At 35.8% G+C, this 18,930-nt stretch overlaps 1 protein-coding gene across 2 annotated transcripts; it reads left to right on the forward strand.

The window, feature by feature from the left end:
- Positions 1 to 221: 221 nt before the first annotated feature.
- LOC112032498 (uncharacterized) lies at positions 222 to 17,713 on the forward strand. Of its 2 annotated transcripts, none has more exons than XM_065761757.1 (28): positions 222 to 558; positions 653 to 747; positions 2,624 to 2,717; positions 3,047 to 3,151; positions 3,241 to 3,403; positions 4,410 to 4,530; positions 4,738 to 4,800; positions 4,915 to 4,995; positions 5,131 to 5,225; positions 5,321 to 5,471; positions 6,096 to 6,182; positions 7,374 to 7,493; positions 7,568 to 7,696; positions 7,783 to 7,880; positions 7,971 to 8,094; positions 8,971 to 9,078; positions 9,593 to 9,728; positions 10,332 to 10,442; positions 10,550 to 10,613; positions 10,747 to 10,822; positions 11,562 to 11,747; positions 11,871 to 11,981; positions 12,295 to 12,459; positions 12,565 to 12,723; positions 15,358 to 15,591; positions 16,073 to 16,243; positions 16,693 to 16,793; positions 16,928 to 17,713. In XM_065761757.1, exons 1-28 carry the CDS (start codon positions 399 to 401, stop codon positions 17,472 to 17,474), a joined length of 3,855 nt encoding a protein of 1,284 aa, XP_065617829.1. In that variant the 5' UTR covers positions 222 to 398; the 3' UTR covers positions 17,475 to 17,713. The 2 variants fall into 2 exon arrangements, with proteins under 2 accessions (XP_065617829.1, XP_023921026.1); XM_024065258.2 differs by having other exon boundaries at positions 10,332 to 10,430.
- The last annotated feature ends 1,217 nt before the right edge of the window (positions 17,714 to 18,930 follow it).

An 18,930-nucleotide genomic window follows, 5' to 3' on the forward strand; every position in this document is an offset into this window, starting at 1 on the left:
ATGAATTTTCTATTATTTCCATTAAAACTCGCAAACAAGAGAATGAAAGAATATTTTAAAATAATTTTTTTTCATTAATTTCCATTCCCTCTTTCCAAGCGAGACCTAAATCAGTCCTATAAAAATAAGGAAAAAAGTCGAAACTAGACTTTTTTTTTTTTTTTTCTATTTTTGATTGTTCAAAATTTTAAAACAACATGCTTCATGCTTCATTCTCAAATAAAAAAAAAAAAAAAAGTTTGACGCCACAGAGAGATCTGAGAGCAGAGAGGAGAGAAATCTGAAATCGTGACCCAAAAACCAAGGAGGCGAAGAGAAAAGAAAAGAAAGTCATAAAACCCCAGCGAGTGACCTTGAGTGACCACAGTGCGACCATAGCACAAAGCTCAAAAAAGACAATGGATCCGGCGAACACGCCACTTGGCAAAATGCTATTGGATGAGATCACTCCGGTCGTCATGGTCCTCTCTACTCCTCTCGTCGAAGAAGCTTCCCTCAAGAACCACCTCTCTTTCGTTCAGATGCTCAGCCCGTTCTGCTCCTTCAACAACATCGACGGTAACCTCTCACTCTCTCAGAGAAATGTGTGTGTTAGGTTTTGATAGACTTGTGCGTGGTTTGATTGGATCGTGTTTTTTGCAATTTGTTGCAGTACCTGTACGGACAGCGAGTGATCAGCCTTATCGGCTTCAAAAGTTCAAGTTGCGGTTGTTTTCCGCTTCGGATATTCGGCAGCCGAATTTGGAGGTAATTGCTTAGAAATGTACCGTTTGTTTGCTAAGAAAATGTAGGAAATTTTTTAAGAAAGTTTGACATTTTAAACCTCATCAGAATTGAGCTTAATAGAAGATCACTATATATTAGTTGTTGTTGCTTTAAAGAATCATCAACAGTAATTGATTGCTTGCGAAAAGTTGATTTGAAAGTTTATGAGTGTTAGTGCCATTAGAAGAAGCAGGGTATGGTTATGAAGTAGGCTCTAGTTGTGAGAGTTGGTGATCTGATGAGGTTAGGGGGCCGTATACCGTTTGGTTGCTAAGAAAATGTAGGAAAATTTGTACGAAAAGTTCAAAATCTTGAACATCATTAGAACTGAGCTTAATAGAGCTGTTTGTCTTTATTATGACAAAAATAAAAGATAGCTGTGGATTAATTGTTGCTTTAAAGAATCATCCATGGTAATCGATTGCTAGCAAAAAGTTGATTTGAAAGTTTATGAGCGTTAGTGGGCAGTAGGCTCTAATTGGGAGAGTTGGTGATCTGATGAGGTTAGGGAGCTATATGGTGTGGGTTTGTGGACGAATATTAGAAGATGATGGGATGTTTTCGTGCTTTTTGTCAGATATGCTGTTGTTCGCGGTTCTAAAACTTGGTTTTGGTGTGATATGTGGGATGGCAAGACTACTCTTAAGGAGTGAGGCCTAATTGCTGGGGATAATGATACTAAGGTGGTGGATTGTCTAGAGTACTGAAATGGTTGCTTTTATTGGAATCCATTATTCATTCGCGCGGTGCATGACAGGGAATTAGAACTTATGGCTCAATCATTGGGTGATGTTGACATTTACGCTATGGAGATTCATTGTGGTGAGGTGGTTACTTGGAATGGATCCATTTGCAAAATCAAGGCTTCTAAGTGAAGAGCTACTGTAAGGCATTGAGAGGACTTGGCAGAGCATTTAGAAAGTTTGTGCTCCGCCAAGGGCGGGCTTTCTTCTTGTGGTTTGTGCCGTTAGGAAAGTCTTTGACTGCGGATAATCTAAGGAAGCAAGGGATAAGTATGATGGATTGGTGATTTATGTGTAAAAGCCATGGAGAGAGTGTGGCTCATATTTTTCTATGTTGTGTAGTGGCTTGGGAATTATGGTCTATGGTTTTTTGCTTGTTTGGTGTATTGTAGGTAATGCCTTATTCAGTGTTGGAGTTGTTATCATGCTGGGAAGGATATTTGGGCAAGAGAAGCAATGAGAGTTTTGGAAAGCTGTTCCTTTGTGTTTAATGTGGTGCCTTTGGATAAAAGGAAATTCTTGTTGCTTTGAGGGAAAGAGTTGCACACAATGAAGTGGAAATTCTTATTTTTGAAGACTTTATATGAATGGGCTTCAAGTCTTCAACCTCTCATACCTCTTCTATTGCGGACTTTATAGAGTCCCTAGATACTAACAGTTTTAATTTTTATTTTATTATATTATTTTTTTAATTTTTTCTCAGGCTTGTTCTTTGTATACTTCCGGTGTACTAGGGTTGTGCCCAAATTATTTTTATTTTTATTTTATTTTTGCTTTGGTTTGTCCTTTGTGTACTTTTTGTGTACCAGGGTTGCGCCCTTCTGTGCTTTTTCTTTAATGGTTTTTTATTACTTTAAAAAAGAAAAAAGGAATTCCACTGGAAAAAAATTCCTGGATCAAAACTTGTTGTATGCTAGTTGGCAGTAATGGGTTTGAACTTTTTTCATGTGCAACTATGGAATGGACTCAGGGAGATCATGGAAGTATCATGTTCTAGTTTTGGTGGATGTTGGTCTTGCAAATATTAGTTGCATTTGCCTTAATTTTGCAAATGTGATATCTTTCTTGTTGGTGTTTCGAATGGTCTGTCTGAAATTGTGTATTTGTACAATTAGGTAGCGAAAGAGCAACTGAAACATTTTATTAGCCAAGCTGGGGACAAAGATGACATGTTTTCAGACCCGCCCCAAATTAGTAATCTACTTGCCAGTAAGTAATATTTACTTTTCAGAATCCCAGGTTAGCTTCTGATTAGAAGAATTATGAGAATGAACATGATCATTTTTTAAGCTCCTGCACTGCAATTTTACTGTGGCTGACTTCTTTTTGGCATTTGGGTTTTGGCAGCCATCTTATGCCTTGTTTCTTTTTGTCGTTGTTGAAAAGTATCCGTTGCAGATTATTGTCTCTTTAATCAATAATTCAATTAGATTATTTTACTCTTACAATTAGTATTTAGAGCAACGGTCATAATTTTCATGATTGCAGTTTTTATGTCTTATTGTGTTAAATTTATAAACGACAACTTCCTTGTGCAGGCTCTGAATCTGAAATTCAACCCTCATGGTTTCAGTTTTTCAATAAAGAGCTTGTACGTACGGTGTCTTTTTCAGAACATGAAGCTTTTGACCATCCTGTGGCATGTAAGTCTCTTAAACTTGTCAGAACTGTTTGTTCCTTTTTCTCCAATCTACTTATTAGGCTCAGTGGTTTTGTTCAAATTTATCTGCAGGTCTTTTGGTTGTTTCCTCGAAGGATGAACAGCCTATTAACAGATTTATTGACCTGTTTAACACCGACAAATTGCCTTCTCTTCTTAATGATGGTGCGATGGACCCAAAAATTTTGAAACATTATCTATTGGTGCATGATAATCAAGATGGCAGTCCAGAGAAGTATGCTGGTTCTCTCCTTTCTTGTTATATTAGAAACTATTATATGAACGCTTGGCATTATACTGGTGTTATATACAGGCTATGATATGGAAAGCACATAATATCATATATGTCTTATGAAGAGCTTAATAATTCAGGTGACAGAAATCCCAAATAAACTAGTATTTTATGTTCTGGATCACGTGATCTGAACTGAGTTGAACTTCCAAATCCAAAACATTAATTTACTTTAGCTAGTAATTTATGTTTTGGACACATATACATTATAGAGCTGATTTAGGGAATTGAATAATTCACTCTAACTGAGAAATTTATCTTAGCCTACTTTATGTGGATGGTTGCTCTAGACCTGAGACATTTATTCATCTATTTTGTTGTGGATTTGAATAGGAATCTAAATTTCTGTCTTACTCGGATTTAAACTACATAATGACTTATTTAACTCATTATCGTTGCGAGAATACCAAATTTTAGGTGGATTTGTATTATAGATTTTTATACGAGTGTAAGTTGTGTCACTTGTGCTTTTCAAACTGTTGATCAAGCTACCTTTTTTTTGTGTGTGTGTGTGTGATAAGTTTGGCCCCAAGAGGAGGGGGAAGGGAGTTTGAACTAGTGACCTCCACTTCATAAGATGTGGTCCCCAGCCAATTGTGATACTCCTTGGGGTTTCAAACTTTTAATCATGCTATTGTGTCAACTGCATGCCATAATGCCATTGGTTTTGATATTAATAATAATTACAGCTCATTTTTGGTAGGGAGTTTGAACTAGTGACCCCTGCTTCGTAAGATGTGGTTCCCAGCCAATTGTGCTACTCCTTGGGGTTTCAAACTGTTAATCATGCTGTTGTGTCAGCTGCATGCCATAATGCCATTGGTTTTGATATTAATAATAATTACAGCTCATTTTTGGTAGCATGACTTCTCTCTTTGAAGTAAGTTCTGCCACTTATCAAAAAAAAAAAAAAGATTCTGCTACTTATTTGCTTGAATTCTTTCTGCAGAGCAGCTAAGATTTTGACTGAAATGAAGAGTACATTTGGCTCAAATGAGTGTCAATTACTTTGCATTAATTCTTCTCATGATGGGCCGGTTGAACGTCAAGATAATCCTTGGGCTCCTTATGTAAGTTACTTCAAAGATGTAACTTTTTTTGTCTTCACCTCTTTTTTTAACAGGTGTTCATCTGTTGTTTTTCATTCTCTCTCTCTCTCTCTCTCTCTCTATAAACACGCACACACACACACACATATTCTTTTGTTAGGTATTGTTTTTCATGATATTTTTAATTTGGTAATGTTAAGGCCATTGTCCCATTTACTTTGGTGACAGGAATCTGACGTTTCACCTAGCCAGTGTGTTGGTTGCTTTCTTAATATTGACGACTCTAATGAGGTAAACCACTTTTCATCAACATAATGAATTGTTTGAAAAAGTTGTTAAAATTAGTTATTTTTGTATACATCAGAAAGATTGACTTTGGCATCTGTTTATACAAACTGGGAACAGATAAAAGATCTCATGCAAGATTTATCATCTAAACACATCATTCCTTACATGGAGCAAAAAATACGTTTTCTGAATCAACAGGTATTGTATATCCAGCACTTCTTGAGTTCACATGTGATGGGGAATCTTGTATCGTCAAATGTTGTCAAATGTATAATTGCTCAAAAGCTTGTTCCTCATCTTATTCTACATTGTGTAACATTCTATGCTAATTAGGTTTCTGCCACACGGAAAGGTTTTAGAAACCAAATAAAAAATTTATGGTGGAGAAAAGGGAAAGAAGATGCAGTGGATTCCCCAGATGGTCCTATGTATGCTGTACACATATTCTAATTACCTTTCTCTACTTGCTTCTCATTTCTCTTGTTGTGTTGTTCTAATTTATTTATTAAATTTACTGTTGAAGGTATACCTTTAGCTCCATTGAGTCTCAGATTAGAGTTTTGGGTGACTATGCCTTCATGTTACGGGATTATGAACTTGCGTTATCAAATTATCGTCTAATTTCCACAGATTACAAGCTTGATAAAGCCTGGAAACGTTATGCTGGAGTACAGGTAGTTTCAAATCTCTGATTCATCAGTGATGTATCTTTAGTTCATTTCAATGGTCATTCTTTACGGTACTCTGAATGACTCTTCAGGTAATCTCTTTCTTGGGGGGTAATATGGTTGCAGGTTTGGGTGTTCCTCTGGAAGCATTGATATTATAAGCTGAAAATTATTCTGCTTGTGTATTATGACTGTATTCATGCTGCATAAATGGGCTTGCATGCGATTGATAATCTTAGTTGATAATGTTGCTCATACAAAAGATGCAAGGGTAGTCTCATTGGATTGTATTTTTCTTAATTTCTCTTTTCCTGGAAAGTGTAGTTATGATTGCTTCAGTAGCAAGATTTTTATTTTTATTTTCAAAATTTTTTGTCCCTTGTCATGTTGGGTTGTGATTATCTTTAGATCTTCTAACAAAAGCCTCGTCATATTGCCAATGCATCATTTATAGTTTCATTACTTTCTCATTGAAATAAGGGACTTAAGTTCATTAATTGGTCCAAATTAGGGTGTCTACAGCCTGTTTGCCTGAGTTCTGTTTGTTTTCTCTTTTGATTGTGACTGTTACATTATCTTCTTTAAAAGACCCCACAATGCAACAGTCTAATTTATCTCTTGTTCTTGCAGGAAATGATGGGTCTTACATTCTTCATGTTGGATCAATCAAGAAAGGAGGCAGAGTATTGCATGGAAAATGCTTTTAATACTTATTTGGTATGTTTAGAATGTTCTTACTTTATCCTACTTGGAACTGGGGAATAACAATAATTAATTGGTTTTCTCTTATGACTGAAAGTGGTTAATAATAGAGTTAATTGAGCTTATATGGAATCACAAGAATCACTCCATAATTTTGCTGTTTATTCCAAAACATCCTTTTTTGTACGCTTCATATTCCTTTTGCACCACAAAGAATTTATTTATTTATTTTTTTTAATATCCAACAATGCTTTAAAGGAGATGGTTCAGAGGATGCTTTTGACCTTCTTTGTGTATTTAAATTGAAGGCGATACAAATCAACTAGGTTACAGTGACATCATTGTCATAAAGCGTGGATGACTTTGGATGGAGATATATAATGCAAGTGGCCAATGAGCTCTAGCTCAAATGGCACTTACTTCTCCTATAAAATGGGTGGAAGGAAAGTTTGTGGGTTCAAAACCCACTGTATGCGCGTGTAACTTATCAATTATGATACACACACACACAATGCAAGGGTGTTTTTGGAAAGTAAGAAGATATTGATGATCATTGGAATATATAGTGAAATATTGTTATTCGTAAGCACTTCAATGGTTAGAGCCAAAGGTAATCTGTCAAGCAAATCTTGAAGAAATATTGAACACTCCAAAAATTTAAACGTGAGAAGAAGTCAAGACCATGGAAGTAGAGTTGAATGTATACCAGATGAGAAAGTGTTAGTTACTAGAATCCACTCTACACCATTCAAAAGAGTTTTGTTTGTATTCTTTTGCTGTGGGATGTTATGTGTCATATTGTTCAACATGCTTCTTATTTCCTATGTTCCCTACCAAGTTAGATGAGACCATATTTAAGGGAAATGATAATTTTGTGTTCAATTAGACTCTCCCCAAAGTAGCTAATCAGTCGAGTTTGTATGTTTTGGTAACCGCCTGGTATGTATGGTAGTTTAGATTGATTCTTTGTTAAGCCTGATTTTTTTGGTGGATTGGATGTTATGTTGCAATCATGGCATCACCCCTGGAGACAGTTTTTGTTTGACTACCGTATGAGAGTGATTTTGTATATACATATCCTTGTGAAAATTTTCTAAATATGAGTGGCTTAATTTGCAAATCCTCTGAGTAATATGCTCTTGCAATTTGTTGTCATTGTTTGGGCCTTGATGAATGTCCAATGGCATTAACTTGAAATTCATGCAGAAAATTGGGTCATTAAGTCAGCAAAATGCGACACGGTGTGGCCTTTGGTGGGTAGAGATGTTAAAGACAAGAGATCAGTATAAAGAGGCTGCTGTTGTTTACTTTCGCCTTTGTAGTGAGGTAATGCATAACTTCTTTGAAATAAAATTGAATGAGAGATTTATTTTCTCTTCCTGACAGCATTCTTTTCTTAGGAACCTCTACATTCAGCTGTATTCCTTGAGCAAGCATCTTATTGCTATTTGTTGTCCAAACCTCCTATGTTACGCAAGTTTGGATTTCATCTTGTTCTGTCTGGTGATCGGTACAAAAAATGTGATCAGGTACCTATCTTACAAAGTTATAGAAAATGTTAGTTAGCTTGCCAGATGTGGGATCCTTAAAAATGCTTTTACCTTGTGTCCTCCAGATTAAACATGCAATTCGCACATATAGAAGTTCTGTGTCTGTTTTCGAAGGAATTATGTGGGGCCATATCAAAGACAATGTTCATTTCCGAATTGGACAGTGAGTTAAATGGGCTAGGTGCATTCATAGTTTTCATGATTGTGGTATCTGTAATGTGCAAAAGTTCATTATGAAATTCATTTGGTTTAGGTGGTATGCCATTCTTGGGATGGATGACCTGGCTGTCAAACATATGTTGGAGGTCCTGGCCTGTAGTCATCAACCCAAGACAACGCAGGAGTTATTCCTCAGAGACTTTCTTCAAATTGTTCAGGTGATTTATATTCTATTGATTATCCTTTTTATTTTTTTCCCCACTCTCTTTGATTGGTAAGTTACGCACCACATTTATCAAGGGTAAACTGGGTTTCAGCATCACTCTCAAAGGTTTGAGAAGCTTGAGATATAGGAAACAGGAAAATCCTGATAGGAAAATGCCTCTATGTAGGAACTTAAAACTAGGAATAATCAATTCTTCATTGAAATCTCTATTCCTTTATGCCTAGTGTGGATTTTTTGGCAAGAGTGTAATAATCGTATGTTTGAAGGAATAGAAGGCTTGCCCTTGGATATTAAGATGTTGATTGGATGGCTGTCCTACGTTGTCACTCTTTCTGATTTGCTAGAAATATTAGATTTATGTACTTTCCTTTGATTTTTAACTACTGCTGTGCACTTCCCATGTACTGTGGTGTTGCTGTAATTATTTTTCATTGAATAAATTTTGCCGTTTGATGATATATATATATATAACTTGATTGGAAATAAGAAAAAACCTTTTACTCTAAAACATCTACTACCATTTTCTACTTTGCCAAAAAAGGAAAAAATGAAAAAGAAGTCAATGGTGTTTGCACTAATGGCATGTCCAACCCCTTTTGAACAAAATTGGAGTTAAGGATGCAGGTTCAACCCATATGGATGTGTGAATTGTATTTGCACATCAGAAAATTTATATAAAGAAAAAGCTTTTTATTTTATTTATTTTAATAGTATTAAAGTTTAGAATTTTATGCATTTCATTAAACTTACTATCAGCTATCTGAGCATTAAATTTCTTAAAGATCATTGTATGAGCTTTGTTATATTTTAACAGTTTGCCCTTTTGTTTTGTTTTGTTTGTTTGTTTGTTTTTTTGTTGTTAATACAGAAAACAGGGAAAACATTTGAGGTATTGAAACTTCAGCTGCCTCAGGTCAACATCTCTTCACTTAAGGTTGTTTTTGAAGACCATCGAACTTATGCATCACCTGCTGCTGTAAGTTGAATTATTTTTGCTTGTTATGCTGAAATGTAAAGTAATTTGTTAGACCACGAGGATGTTTCAATTGTAATATACTAATATGTTGGTATATGGTTGAGTAAATGTCTAACCTTGTGGGATCAAGACCACTGGGTGCATGTGTAATTACCAATAGAAAGAAGTTTGACTGATGATCATGAATAATGATCATATGATGTTCTTATGTATGGATTATATATATATATATATAGTTATAAATTAAAATTTTATTGTGAAAGTCAAACCAAGTGGTTTTTCTGTGTTTTACAAGTTATGAACACCCATCGTGAAGTGTCCTATTGATCATTACTGAAGTAATGACTTGAATCAAGTTTGTGCTACAGTAGTTGATTCTTATAGAATGAACTTTGTTAATTTTTTTTAATTGAGCTTCGTCAGAATTAATCATACAATGATTTGGTTAATATAACTGTCATTTTACAGTGGTTTAGGCTTTAGTTGATGTCATTTTTGACTTTTTACTTTCCAGGCTACTGTTAGAGAAAGTTTGTGGCAATCTTTAGAGGAGGACGTTATTCCTTCATTGTCTAATGTCAGGACTAACTGGTTGGATTTACAATCAAACTCAAAAAAGTACAAAGAATCAAACGTTTGTGTGGCAGGAGGTATGAAGGTGACAGAATTCTTGCATTATCAAATAATGTTGTATCATATGCTTGTAGCATCACATTACTTTTTAATTACTCTTCTGCAACATTTAAGCTCAAATAACCAATTTTCTGCCCTTGGGCCATATAGATCAGGTATAGATAGGGGCCACAAAACGTGGTATACATACACTCCATCTCATTTTGTTTGTCAATATTTGTAAATCCAACATTTTGGGGGAACATCAATTATTGATTTCACTTCAAATAGAAAGTGTATACTTTCCTTAGCTACAACTTCTTTATTTATGTTTTCATTCTATTTGGTATTCCTGCTCAAAATAAGGGTAGTTTAGGAAAATTATTTAGTATTTATTTTTAGGAAGTAGACATCTGTGATGGTATATCCCAAGCAGCAAAAGTGGGGCAATCAAAATTTTACTCCTTTAGTGCATGAAGAATTTTTGTAGGAGTACATATCCTCTTTGAATATCCTTTTAGTCAGAAGTCAGAACTACAAATATTGGTCTTTATAAAAAGTTCAGTAGTCTGGAACAAAAAGAAACAGTAAAAATGACATTGACATATGGTTTTGATATTTTGATGCTAATCCCTTTGCAGAAGCAGTAAAGGTGGATATCGAATTTAAAAACCCACTGCAGATCCCTATTTCCATCTCCGGAGTTTCTCTGATATGTGAGCTTTCTGCAGGATCTGATGGTATGAAATCTGGTTGGTTACTATCAGTTTTATTTTACATATATTTTTTTAATGTATTTTGTTCTCTAGAATATAAATATTTGTCAAAAAGGGTAATAGTTTTGTCATTGTTGGTGCAGATGCAAGTAGCTCAACTGTGGAGCTTCAGAATGATGATGACTTCAAAAATTTGATCCCCAATAGGTATGGCTTTGATTTTTTTCATGTTCTCTCCTTCCTTTTTTTCATAAAAATAAGGCTAACATATTTCAGTGGTGTTTTTCTCACACCTCATTGTGTTTGCAACTGTTAAGCTGGCTTTGCTTGATTATGGCAGGGACATGAGCTCTGACAATGTTTCATTTACCTTATCTGACGTTGACGTTTTGTTGGGAGGGGCTGAAACAACTGTGGTGAGTTGTCCTTGGTAACAATTGAATAAATGCATGAAAATATATCTTTTGTTGAGATATTTTATTTATTGTAATTTTACTACTGTAGAAATTTGTTGCCCAGGGACCCTGGGAGAGAAGTTTTGGATACTTTACTAGTTAGTGTTGATTGAAGGGTCTCCTCTTAAGAATTGAAACCATGCAATTCTGCATAAAAGCTCCAAACTTTTTCCATTGTGTTTTTATTAGGCAGTGGCACCCTTGTGATTTTATTACTATCCTTTTTTTGGGATAAGTTTTTTATTACTTGAATTTCCTAAATCTTTTTGCAGTTAGTGGTGCTCAGTAGTTTGTATGGAGGTGGTCTCATTTCTAAATTCATATGTTTAAGACAACAAATATGATTAATACTTTATTTTATTTTTCTTGTACAGGCTTCTAGCTTATTTGTATGTTTACCTTAAATTTCACTCTGCTAGATTGTAATACTTGCCTTTTTAAAACCAGTAAAAAATAATCTTGTCCTAGATAAAAGATTAAAAAAAAAAAAATCTTTAAAAGCTGTGGCTATTGCAATAGTTACCTATTGTGAAGTACTTGAGGTAAGGAATGGTTCACACTCAGCCTAATGGCTGGGATTTGGGAGTGGTTTAGGAATCTTACGTTTTTTTTGGGCAAAAAAGAGAACTACTGAAAACATATTTGAGCATATGGTTTAGAAGTACTTGTTTAAATAAAATGTTGTGTCTTGTCTTCTCAGGTCCAACTGACAGTTACTCCCAAAGTTGAAGGAGTGCTACAAATTACTGGTGTCAGGTGGAAATTGTCAAGTTCAGTAGTTGGTTTTCACAACTTTGAGTCCAATCATATGAAGAAAAAAAATGCAAAGGGAAGAAGGAAATCTAAGCATTCTCGTAGTGATAACCTGAATTTTATAGTGATCAAGGTACATGCTATACCCCAACCCTCCCTTTTTCCTCTCTCTCTCTCTCTCTCTCTCTCCCCCATTATTTGTAATCTAGACTAAGGAAGATTTTTTCCTTGTTTCTCTATATTCGTTGTTTTCCAGAGTCTACCCAAGCTCGAGGGTTTCATTCATTCTGTACCTGAAAAGGTATATGCAGGAGATTTACAGCGTCTTGTTTTGGAGTTGAGGAACCAATCAGAATTTGCTGTGAAGGTATGATAATTGCAATTTAATGGTTCTCATTTATAGTAGTTCTAAGTAGTTTACCTATGCATGTTCGTTGCACCATAATTTGAGTATTTCGGGAAATATTTCATGTTGGCCCTTGTTGTAACCATTGATTTGTGCATGAGTATTCTATTGTTGTCTTATTCTATTGCATAAACTTATTTTGGCTGTAAGTGCATCTGTTTATTTGAACAATTGATTTAGCTAAGCTTGCCTATATCTCAGGCGGGTGCTAATTTATACAGCTGGATGATTTGATGTGTGTATACTATGCTTAAGCCATTTTATCTTTTGGCAGAATCTGAAAATGAAGGTTAGCCATCCTAGATTTCTGAACATTGGGAACCAGAAAAATTTGAACTCAGAGTTTCCAGCTTGCCTAGAAAGGAAGACAAGTTCTGATCCAAGTTGTGTAGGTGATAGTTCCAGTAGCTTGTCTCAGAACGTGTTTCTGTTTCCTGAGGTCGGTGATGAATATTTTCATTATGCATTGTCTTTGGCCATTTACATTGCATTGGTAATATTTAGAGGCAACTGGTCTTATGGTTCTCAATTGTCTGTCATTCAGGACACTCTAATTCAAGAGGGAACACCCTTACTGTGGCCTGTTTGGCTTTGGGCTGCCATTCCTGGAGACATTAACTTGTACCTAACTGTATATTATGAGATGGCAGATATATCACGCGGCATGAGATTCCGGACGCTACGCATGCATTATAATCTGCAGGTGTGTTTGTTTGAATCTGAAAGATGGAATGTGTTGGTTTGATTTACTTTTCTTGCTTTCTAGTGTTTTTTTCAGTGGGGTAGCCAACTTTGGTGCTGATAATTAATGAGTTCCCAGCATAGCATGATAATTACCGAGTCCCTAGATAACTATGAGTTACTGCTTTCTGTTTTGCCAAAATATTTTATTCAGGTTCTCTTGTAGAAAATTCTGAATTTTTTCCTTGTGAGGATCTTAGTGTTGTTGCATTGGTCTCTTAGATTAGCACCATCTTCATATTTACTGTGTAAAGAAATTTTGTTTAGGTGGACCTGTGCTGCCAATGCAAACTGAGTGGCGAGACAGTTATCATTCATCACTTCATTGATCCTTTGTGAGAGACTTGTGATTATTGGCTTCTTTTTATTTGTGGTTCATTGGATGATACCTAAAAAGTTTATTGATTTGTTGAGTTGGAAAGGGAAGTTTGGGCAACATAGTAGCAGTGTTATATGGGATGTTGTACTGCGTCTACTATGGTCTATATGGAGAGAAAGAGGAATGAGATTTTCTATGGGTTGAATTTATTTGATAGAGTTGAAATCTATATTTCTGAGATCATTACATGACTGGATACTAGTAAGCATGGATATGGAGAAACCTCCTGTGTGGTGTCTGACATGGATACAGCTCGTACATGGCTAAACACATGTCCAATGTGTGACAATGAATTAAAAAACATCATTTTAAAATTGGATTTGATTGGGACACGGACTGGGATATTGGCAAGAAATGGACTGACAGCGTAAATTTTCAATTGAGAGAGAGAGAGAGAGAGAGAGAGAGAGAGCCAATCTCACCTTTGACGACCCAGACTTACATGTCGTCCATCTAGGAGGGATCTAACTATGGAGGCATTCTTGGGGGGTTGGGTTGGTGGTGGTGGTGGCAGCATTGTGGCTGGCTAGGGTATTGAGGGAGTTGTTGGTTGGAGTATGGGGGTGCTATGCATGACTAAGTAAAAAGTTGATCTTTTCAGATTTTTAGATGAGATGTTGAATGCAATTTTCTTGCTGGGCTTGAGTGGTGCGTTGCACGTATGTGTGGTGGATCAGATTTGTTTGGGGCCTGATTTTTAAAACTAAAAATAAGCTCATTTATACTAAGGTGTGACACCCAACAAATATAAACATGAACCATTGCTTCACGCCTAATGAGTTAGATCAATAAAAAAGGTGGGTTGTAGGCCTATTACCATGTGGTCTAGATATACTATTTTATATCATTTTGTATGTCCACTGTATCATATCCTTCTTGTTTTTGTTTTAAATCTGTATCACTGTATCCGGGTCCCATGTTGGCATCAGTGCTTCATAGACTAGATGGCCGCCTTTGGAAGTGTCACCTATTCCTTTTTTTGTACAACCTGTGTACTTTATTGGTATGTGTATTTATTATCTATACAACTGATAAATGCTAATTTATTAAGGTTCTGTTAACGGGTGCTCTTAGAGCATCCACAGCAGTGGAGGCAAAATTTTAGCTATTTAGCTACACAAAAAGTCACTTTATCTATTTTACCTACACTCATGCTGCAGCAGTGGATCTATTTTAGCTTTTAACACAATAAAATAATATACACATCACAATAAAATAATATAATCACTACAATAAAATAATATATTCTACTACCCAAAAATAACAACCAAAGCCCCAAATACAACCACTCTACCTTCAGCCACAGCCACATCCACCACCACCACCACCACCACCACCACCACCAGTCCACAGTAGAGAAAAAAAAAAAAAAACCCACAGCACCAAAAAAAAAAAAAAAAAAAAAAAAAAAAGCCCAAAGCTTGGATCGACGGAAAACCAAAGCATTGGGCGGAGGAAGAAAGCGGTGGCTTCAATGATGAAACCCAGAGCTTGGATCGACGAATGAAACTCACGAAATCCAGAGCTTAGGTCTGATCGGCGAGATGGGTTTTTTGGCGGAAACGGTGGGGAGATCGGCGAGATGAGTTTTTTGGCGGAAAGGGTGGGAAGATCGGCGAGATGGAGATCGGCGAGATGGGTTTTTTGGCGGAAAGGGTGGGGAGATCGGAGAGATGGGTTGGCGCCGGTGATGGGTCGAAGCTAGGCAGGCGGCTGGGCTGTGAGACCGGCTGGCAGTGGAGGAAGAAGAGAGACGATGAGGAAAGTGGAGGAAGAAAGAAAAACGAAGAGAAGCAGGGAAGAGAATGAGAATGAGAAATATATATTTAATGAGAGAAGAGAGAGAGTGTAATAAAAAAAAATTTTTTTTTTTAGATGTGAGCTACAGTGCACATCTAAAGATAGATGTGCACTGTAGCTGAGGAGCTAAATTTTTTAGATTTAGCTCCTCTGCTGCGTGGTGTTTTTTGTGGTTGAGAGCTAAAAAAATAGCATTATACCTATATAGCACCACTGCTGTGGATGCTCTTAGGACATTTGCTAATAGACCATTTTTTAGGAAAGTTTTAATATCACTTTCATGAGAAATATAAAAAGCTGTAAAAAAAGTTAGTTACTTTTTTCTTTTCCTATAAAAAGTTTCTAAATATAGTTCCTAAACCAATGCCCTTAGGGCATCTACTAACTTTTCCCATTTATTAAATTCATCATTTACAGGTAGTACCATCCTTGGACTTGTCATTCCAAATCAGTCCCAGTCCATCAAGATTGCATGAGTTCCTTGTGCGCATGGATGTTGTCAACAAGACTAGCTCTGAGAGTTTCCAGGTTCATCAGCTATCATCTGTTGGGCGCCAGTGGGAAATCTCACTTCTTCAGCCTGTTGATACAATATTCCCTTCCCAATCTTTAATGGCTGGTCAATCATTGTCATGTTTCTTCATGCTTAAGGTTGGTAGAAGAGCTGCACTTTTCAGTTCATTTTCTTGTAAAATGATGTCTGTTTGTGTCTATATCTACATATGTTGGGGCTGGAGTGGCAAACCATTTTGTTTTACTCTTCTAGTTATCTCCTACAACACAATTTCTAATTAATCCCATAATTGATCTTGCACTAATTATAATTTAATGAACAAGGTCTGAAGGACATTATTTGAATTTTGTTATTTCTAATAACGTATGCTGTAATATGAGACATACGTTGATATTTCAGATCTCGTATCATGTGATGCTTGAGCTTCCTGGGTTTTGGGCTTCATGTGTTGCCTCTTACTATCTTTGCATATTTGCCTTTTCATGCATAAGTTTGTTCTTGATACTTTGATATGCTTACGATCTTAAATTTGTTTTAGTATATCCACTTGCATGTTCTTTGCTTTCAATAATGTTTTTTACTTTTCATTATTGCTAATTAATTATCTTTTGGTACCAGAGTTGCAGGAAGTCATTAACTTCTGAAGACAAGACTACACTTTCCCCAGTCCTTGGAAGTGATGTAGGATTGGGTCCTGAGGATACTAATCAACCACTTTTTGATGTTTCTAGCTCACCTCTGGCTGATTTTCATAATTATGAAAGATTGCACCAGGAAATGTCACATCAGGTTTGTGACGTTCTTGCTATATAATTCTTTAGCTTTAATGTCAAGTGCAACATATAGTCATCTGCAGCTCACTTGCAATATATATATATATATATTTAATGATTTTCACTCTGGGTTATATCACCGTTAACGGAAGTATACTGTTATATCTTGGTTGGCATTATATTTGTTCTGGCAACAGTGCACGTGCCATTTGTCTGCAAAGATAGTAATAAAAGATGGCAGGAAAGGAAATCATCTTTGTTCACTATTTGCTGAAGTGCTAAATGTCCCCTTTAAAACATTTGAAAAAAAAAGACCTGCATGCTTGAAGGAGAGGGTGATTCATTTCGATCTGATGTTACACATACATAACTACTTATTGATCCAAGTTTAGAAGGTTGCACACTATTCTTTGATGGTTTGTTGCTTTACTGTTTAAATGAACTTTTTATTTTTGCATGGATCAGGGAGACCCAAATGCAGTTGACTTCATATTAATTTCTCGGCCACTGACTTCTTGGGATTCTGAAACACCTCATCTTTTTTCTCATCATGCTTGTCACTGCAGGCAAGTTCCATACCAAAATTCAGGATTTTAAATATAAATCTGAAATTGATACTAATTCTTGTTCTCTTTCCACTCTCATTTCCTTTTTCTTATGTTTTGTTTTTTATAATGACTTTTCCCATCTTAATATATAGTACTTCGAACGCAAGCCCAATATCGTGGCAAGTGGATGGGCCTCGGACACTATATCATGACCTCTCTGCCTCCCTTTGCGAAATTAATTTTAGGATGATCATTTACAACTCATCAGATGCTGTTGCATCTGTTCATGTTAAAACCTTTGATTCCGTCAATACTGGTGGCCATCTAAGCGAAGGAACTTCATCCCCTTCTGGAAACCAATCAGGGTGGCATTGGCATGATGCTTCAGTTGAGAAAGACATTAAAGTCACATCTGACGTCGTTGGAGCTAGAGTCAGAAAGTCATTGTCACTGGAAAGTGTCACCCCATTCGTTTGGTCGGGGACGAGCTCTACCAGCATCCAAATTCAGCCTATGTCCAAAACTGAAATTCCTCTTCAGATATGTGTATTCTCTGCTGGGATATATGATCTGTCAAACTATGTTTTGCAATGGAATCTTCTATCGTCCGAGGGTCCAAAAAGTCTGGAGGGAACAAAACAGTCATCAGGTACATGCCAAGGGTATCCATATTATCTTACTGTGCTCCAATCATCTTAAAATTTTAGCTTGTGTATTTTGGTACTGTAACTTTGGCGTGTAAATCGTAGTGTTTTGATGTATTTTTCACAGTAGGATTTATAAAAAAAAAAAGCTAGTGAAGGTAGGAACAGAAATTAAATTCTTTTTTAATTCTTGGAAGAATAAGAGCAGTGGGAAAAAGCGAATTTATTGCCAAATGATGTACATGGACCGCCATTTTTGAATAGAGAAATTCAAAGTTATTTATTTTTTTATTATACCCCCAACCCCAACTGAATATTTGTTAGTCGTTATCTGGGCAGTTGTATCTAATGTATATTCTATAGTTCATGTGCTTCCCAAACTAGCCGAAGTTGCTTATAAATTTCATGCGAATCGGTCTTTATTTACGCATTATCAGGTGCCCTTGGTGTGCATTAAATAACCACTAAACTTTATGCACGCAATGCGACCAAGTCTCACCATGGGAATTTATTGAACATGCCCTACAAATGGAATGGGGGCGATGACTTGATTTTATATGCAAACCCAACAAACCTATTTATAAATATTTCTATACTATAATTTGGGGTACACCTTATAAATCAACAATTTTGGCTGAACAATTATAATTAAAATTTTTCAAGAAAAAGTACTAGTACTAGTTGATTACACAGTTCAGTTGGATGCATTTTATTAAGTTTTCAACATCACCAAAAGTTAAATCGTTAAATATAACGTAGTTGAAAATTACTGTTACATTAATGGCTTAATTGATTCCCAACCTCAGCCTACAACTGGATAAGAACTCTGTACAGTTTTAAAACGTAAAAAAAATATCCTCTTTGTTTTCAGTTTACTTGCTATATTAGCATATTTGTTTATTTGTTTCTGTCGTGTTGTTCACTAAAAAAGAGGTTTTTTTTTTTTTTTTTTTTTTCTTTCTCAAATTGACGCAAAATCAGTTGCTAAGAAAAAGCCTTAAATATGTGTGAGAGAGAGAGAGAGAGATGTCGTGTTGTTCACTAAAAAAGAGGGTTTTTTTTTTTTTTTTTTTTTCTTTCTCAAATTGACGCAAAATCAGTTGCTAAGAAAAAGCCTTAAATATGTGTGAGAGAGAGAGAGAGAGAGAGAGAGAGAGAGAGAGAAATCCAAATCATTGCGACCAAGTCTCATTTGCATTTAAAATTATTTAAAACAATGTTTCCATTTTCTCACCAAAGCTCAATCATTTTAAAGAAAGGGCCATAGAGTCATCAATCATTTTAAGGAAATTCGAATTCTAACCCACCCAAAGGGATAATATTACTACTACTACTACTATTTCCATTTCCAACCACGCGTTTTCCAGCTACACATTTCTACACACAATCGAACAAATCTCATCCCATTACGCAGAAAACGAACCTTCCAAAATTTCAACTTTCAAATCAACTCCACTCGGTAAACGACTCTTTCCTCTCTCTCAGCTACTTCTCTGCTCTTTCCTTCCTTT

This window comes from Quercus suber, unplaced genomic scaffold, assembly GCF_002906115.3.
Source record: "Quercus suber isolate HL8 unplaced genomic scaffold, Cork oak 2.0 scaffold_427, whole genome shotgun sequence".
NCBI lineage: Eukaryota > Viridiplantae > Streptophyta > Magnoliopsida > Fagales > Fagaceae > Quercus > Quercus suber.

Coding starts and splice junctions, on each gene's coding strand:
- LOC112032498 (XM_065761757.1), top strand. CDS start 399: ATGGATCCGGCGAACACGCCACTTGGCAAAATGCTATTGGATGAGATC. Junction 2,718..3,046: donor AATTAGTAATCTACTTGCCA/GTAAGTAATATT, acceptor TTCCTTGTGCAG/GCTCTGAATCTGAAATTCAA. Junction 4,996..5,130: donor TACGTTTTCTGAATCAACAG/GTATTGTATATC, acceptor TATGCTAATTAG/GTTTCTGCCACACGGAAAGG.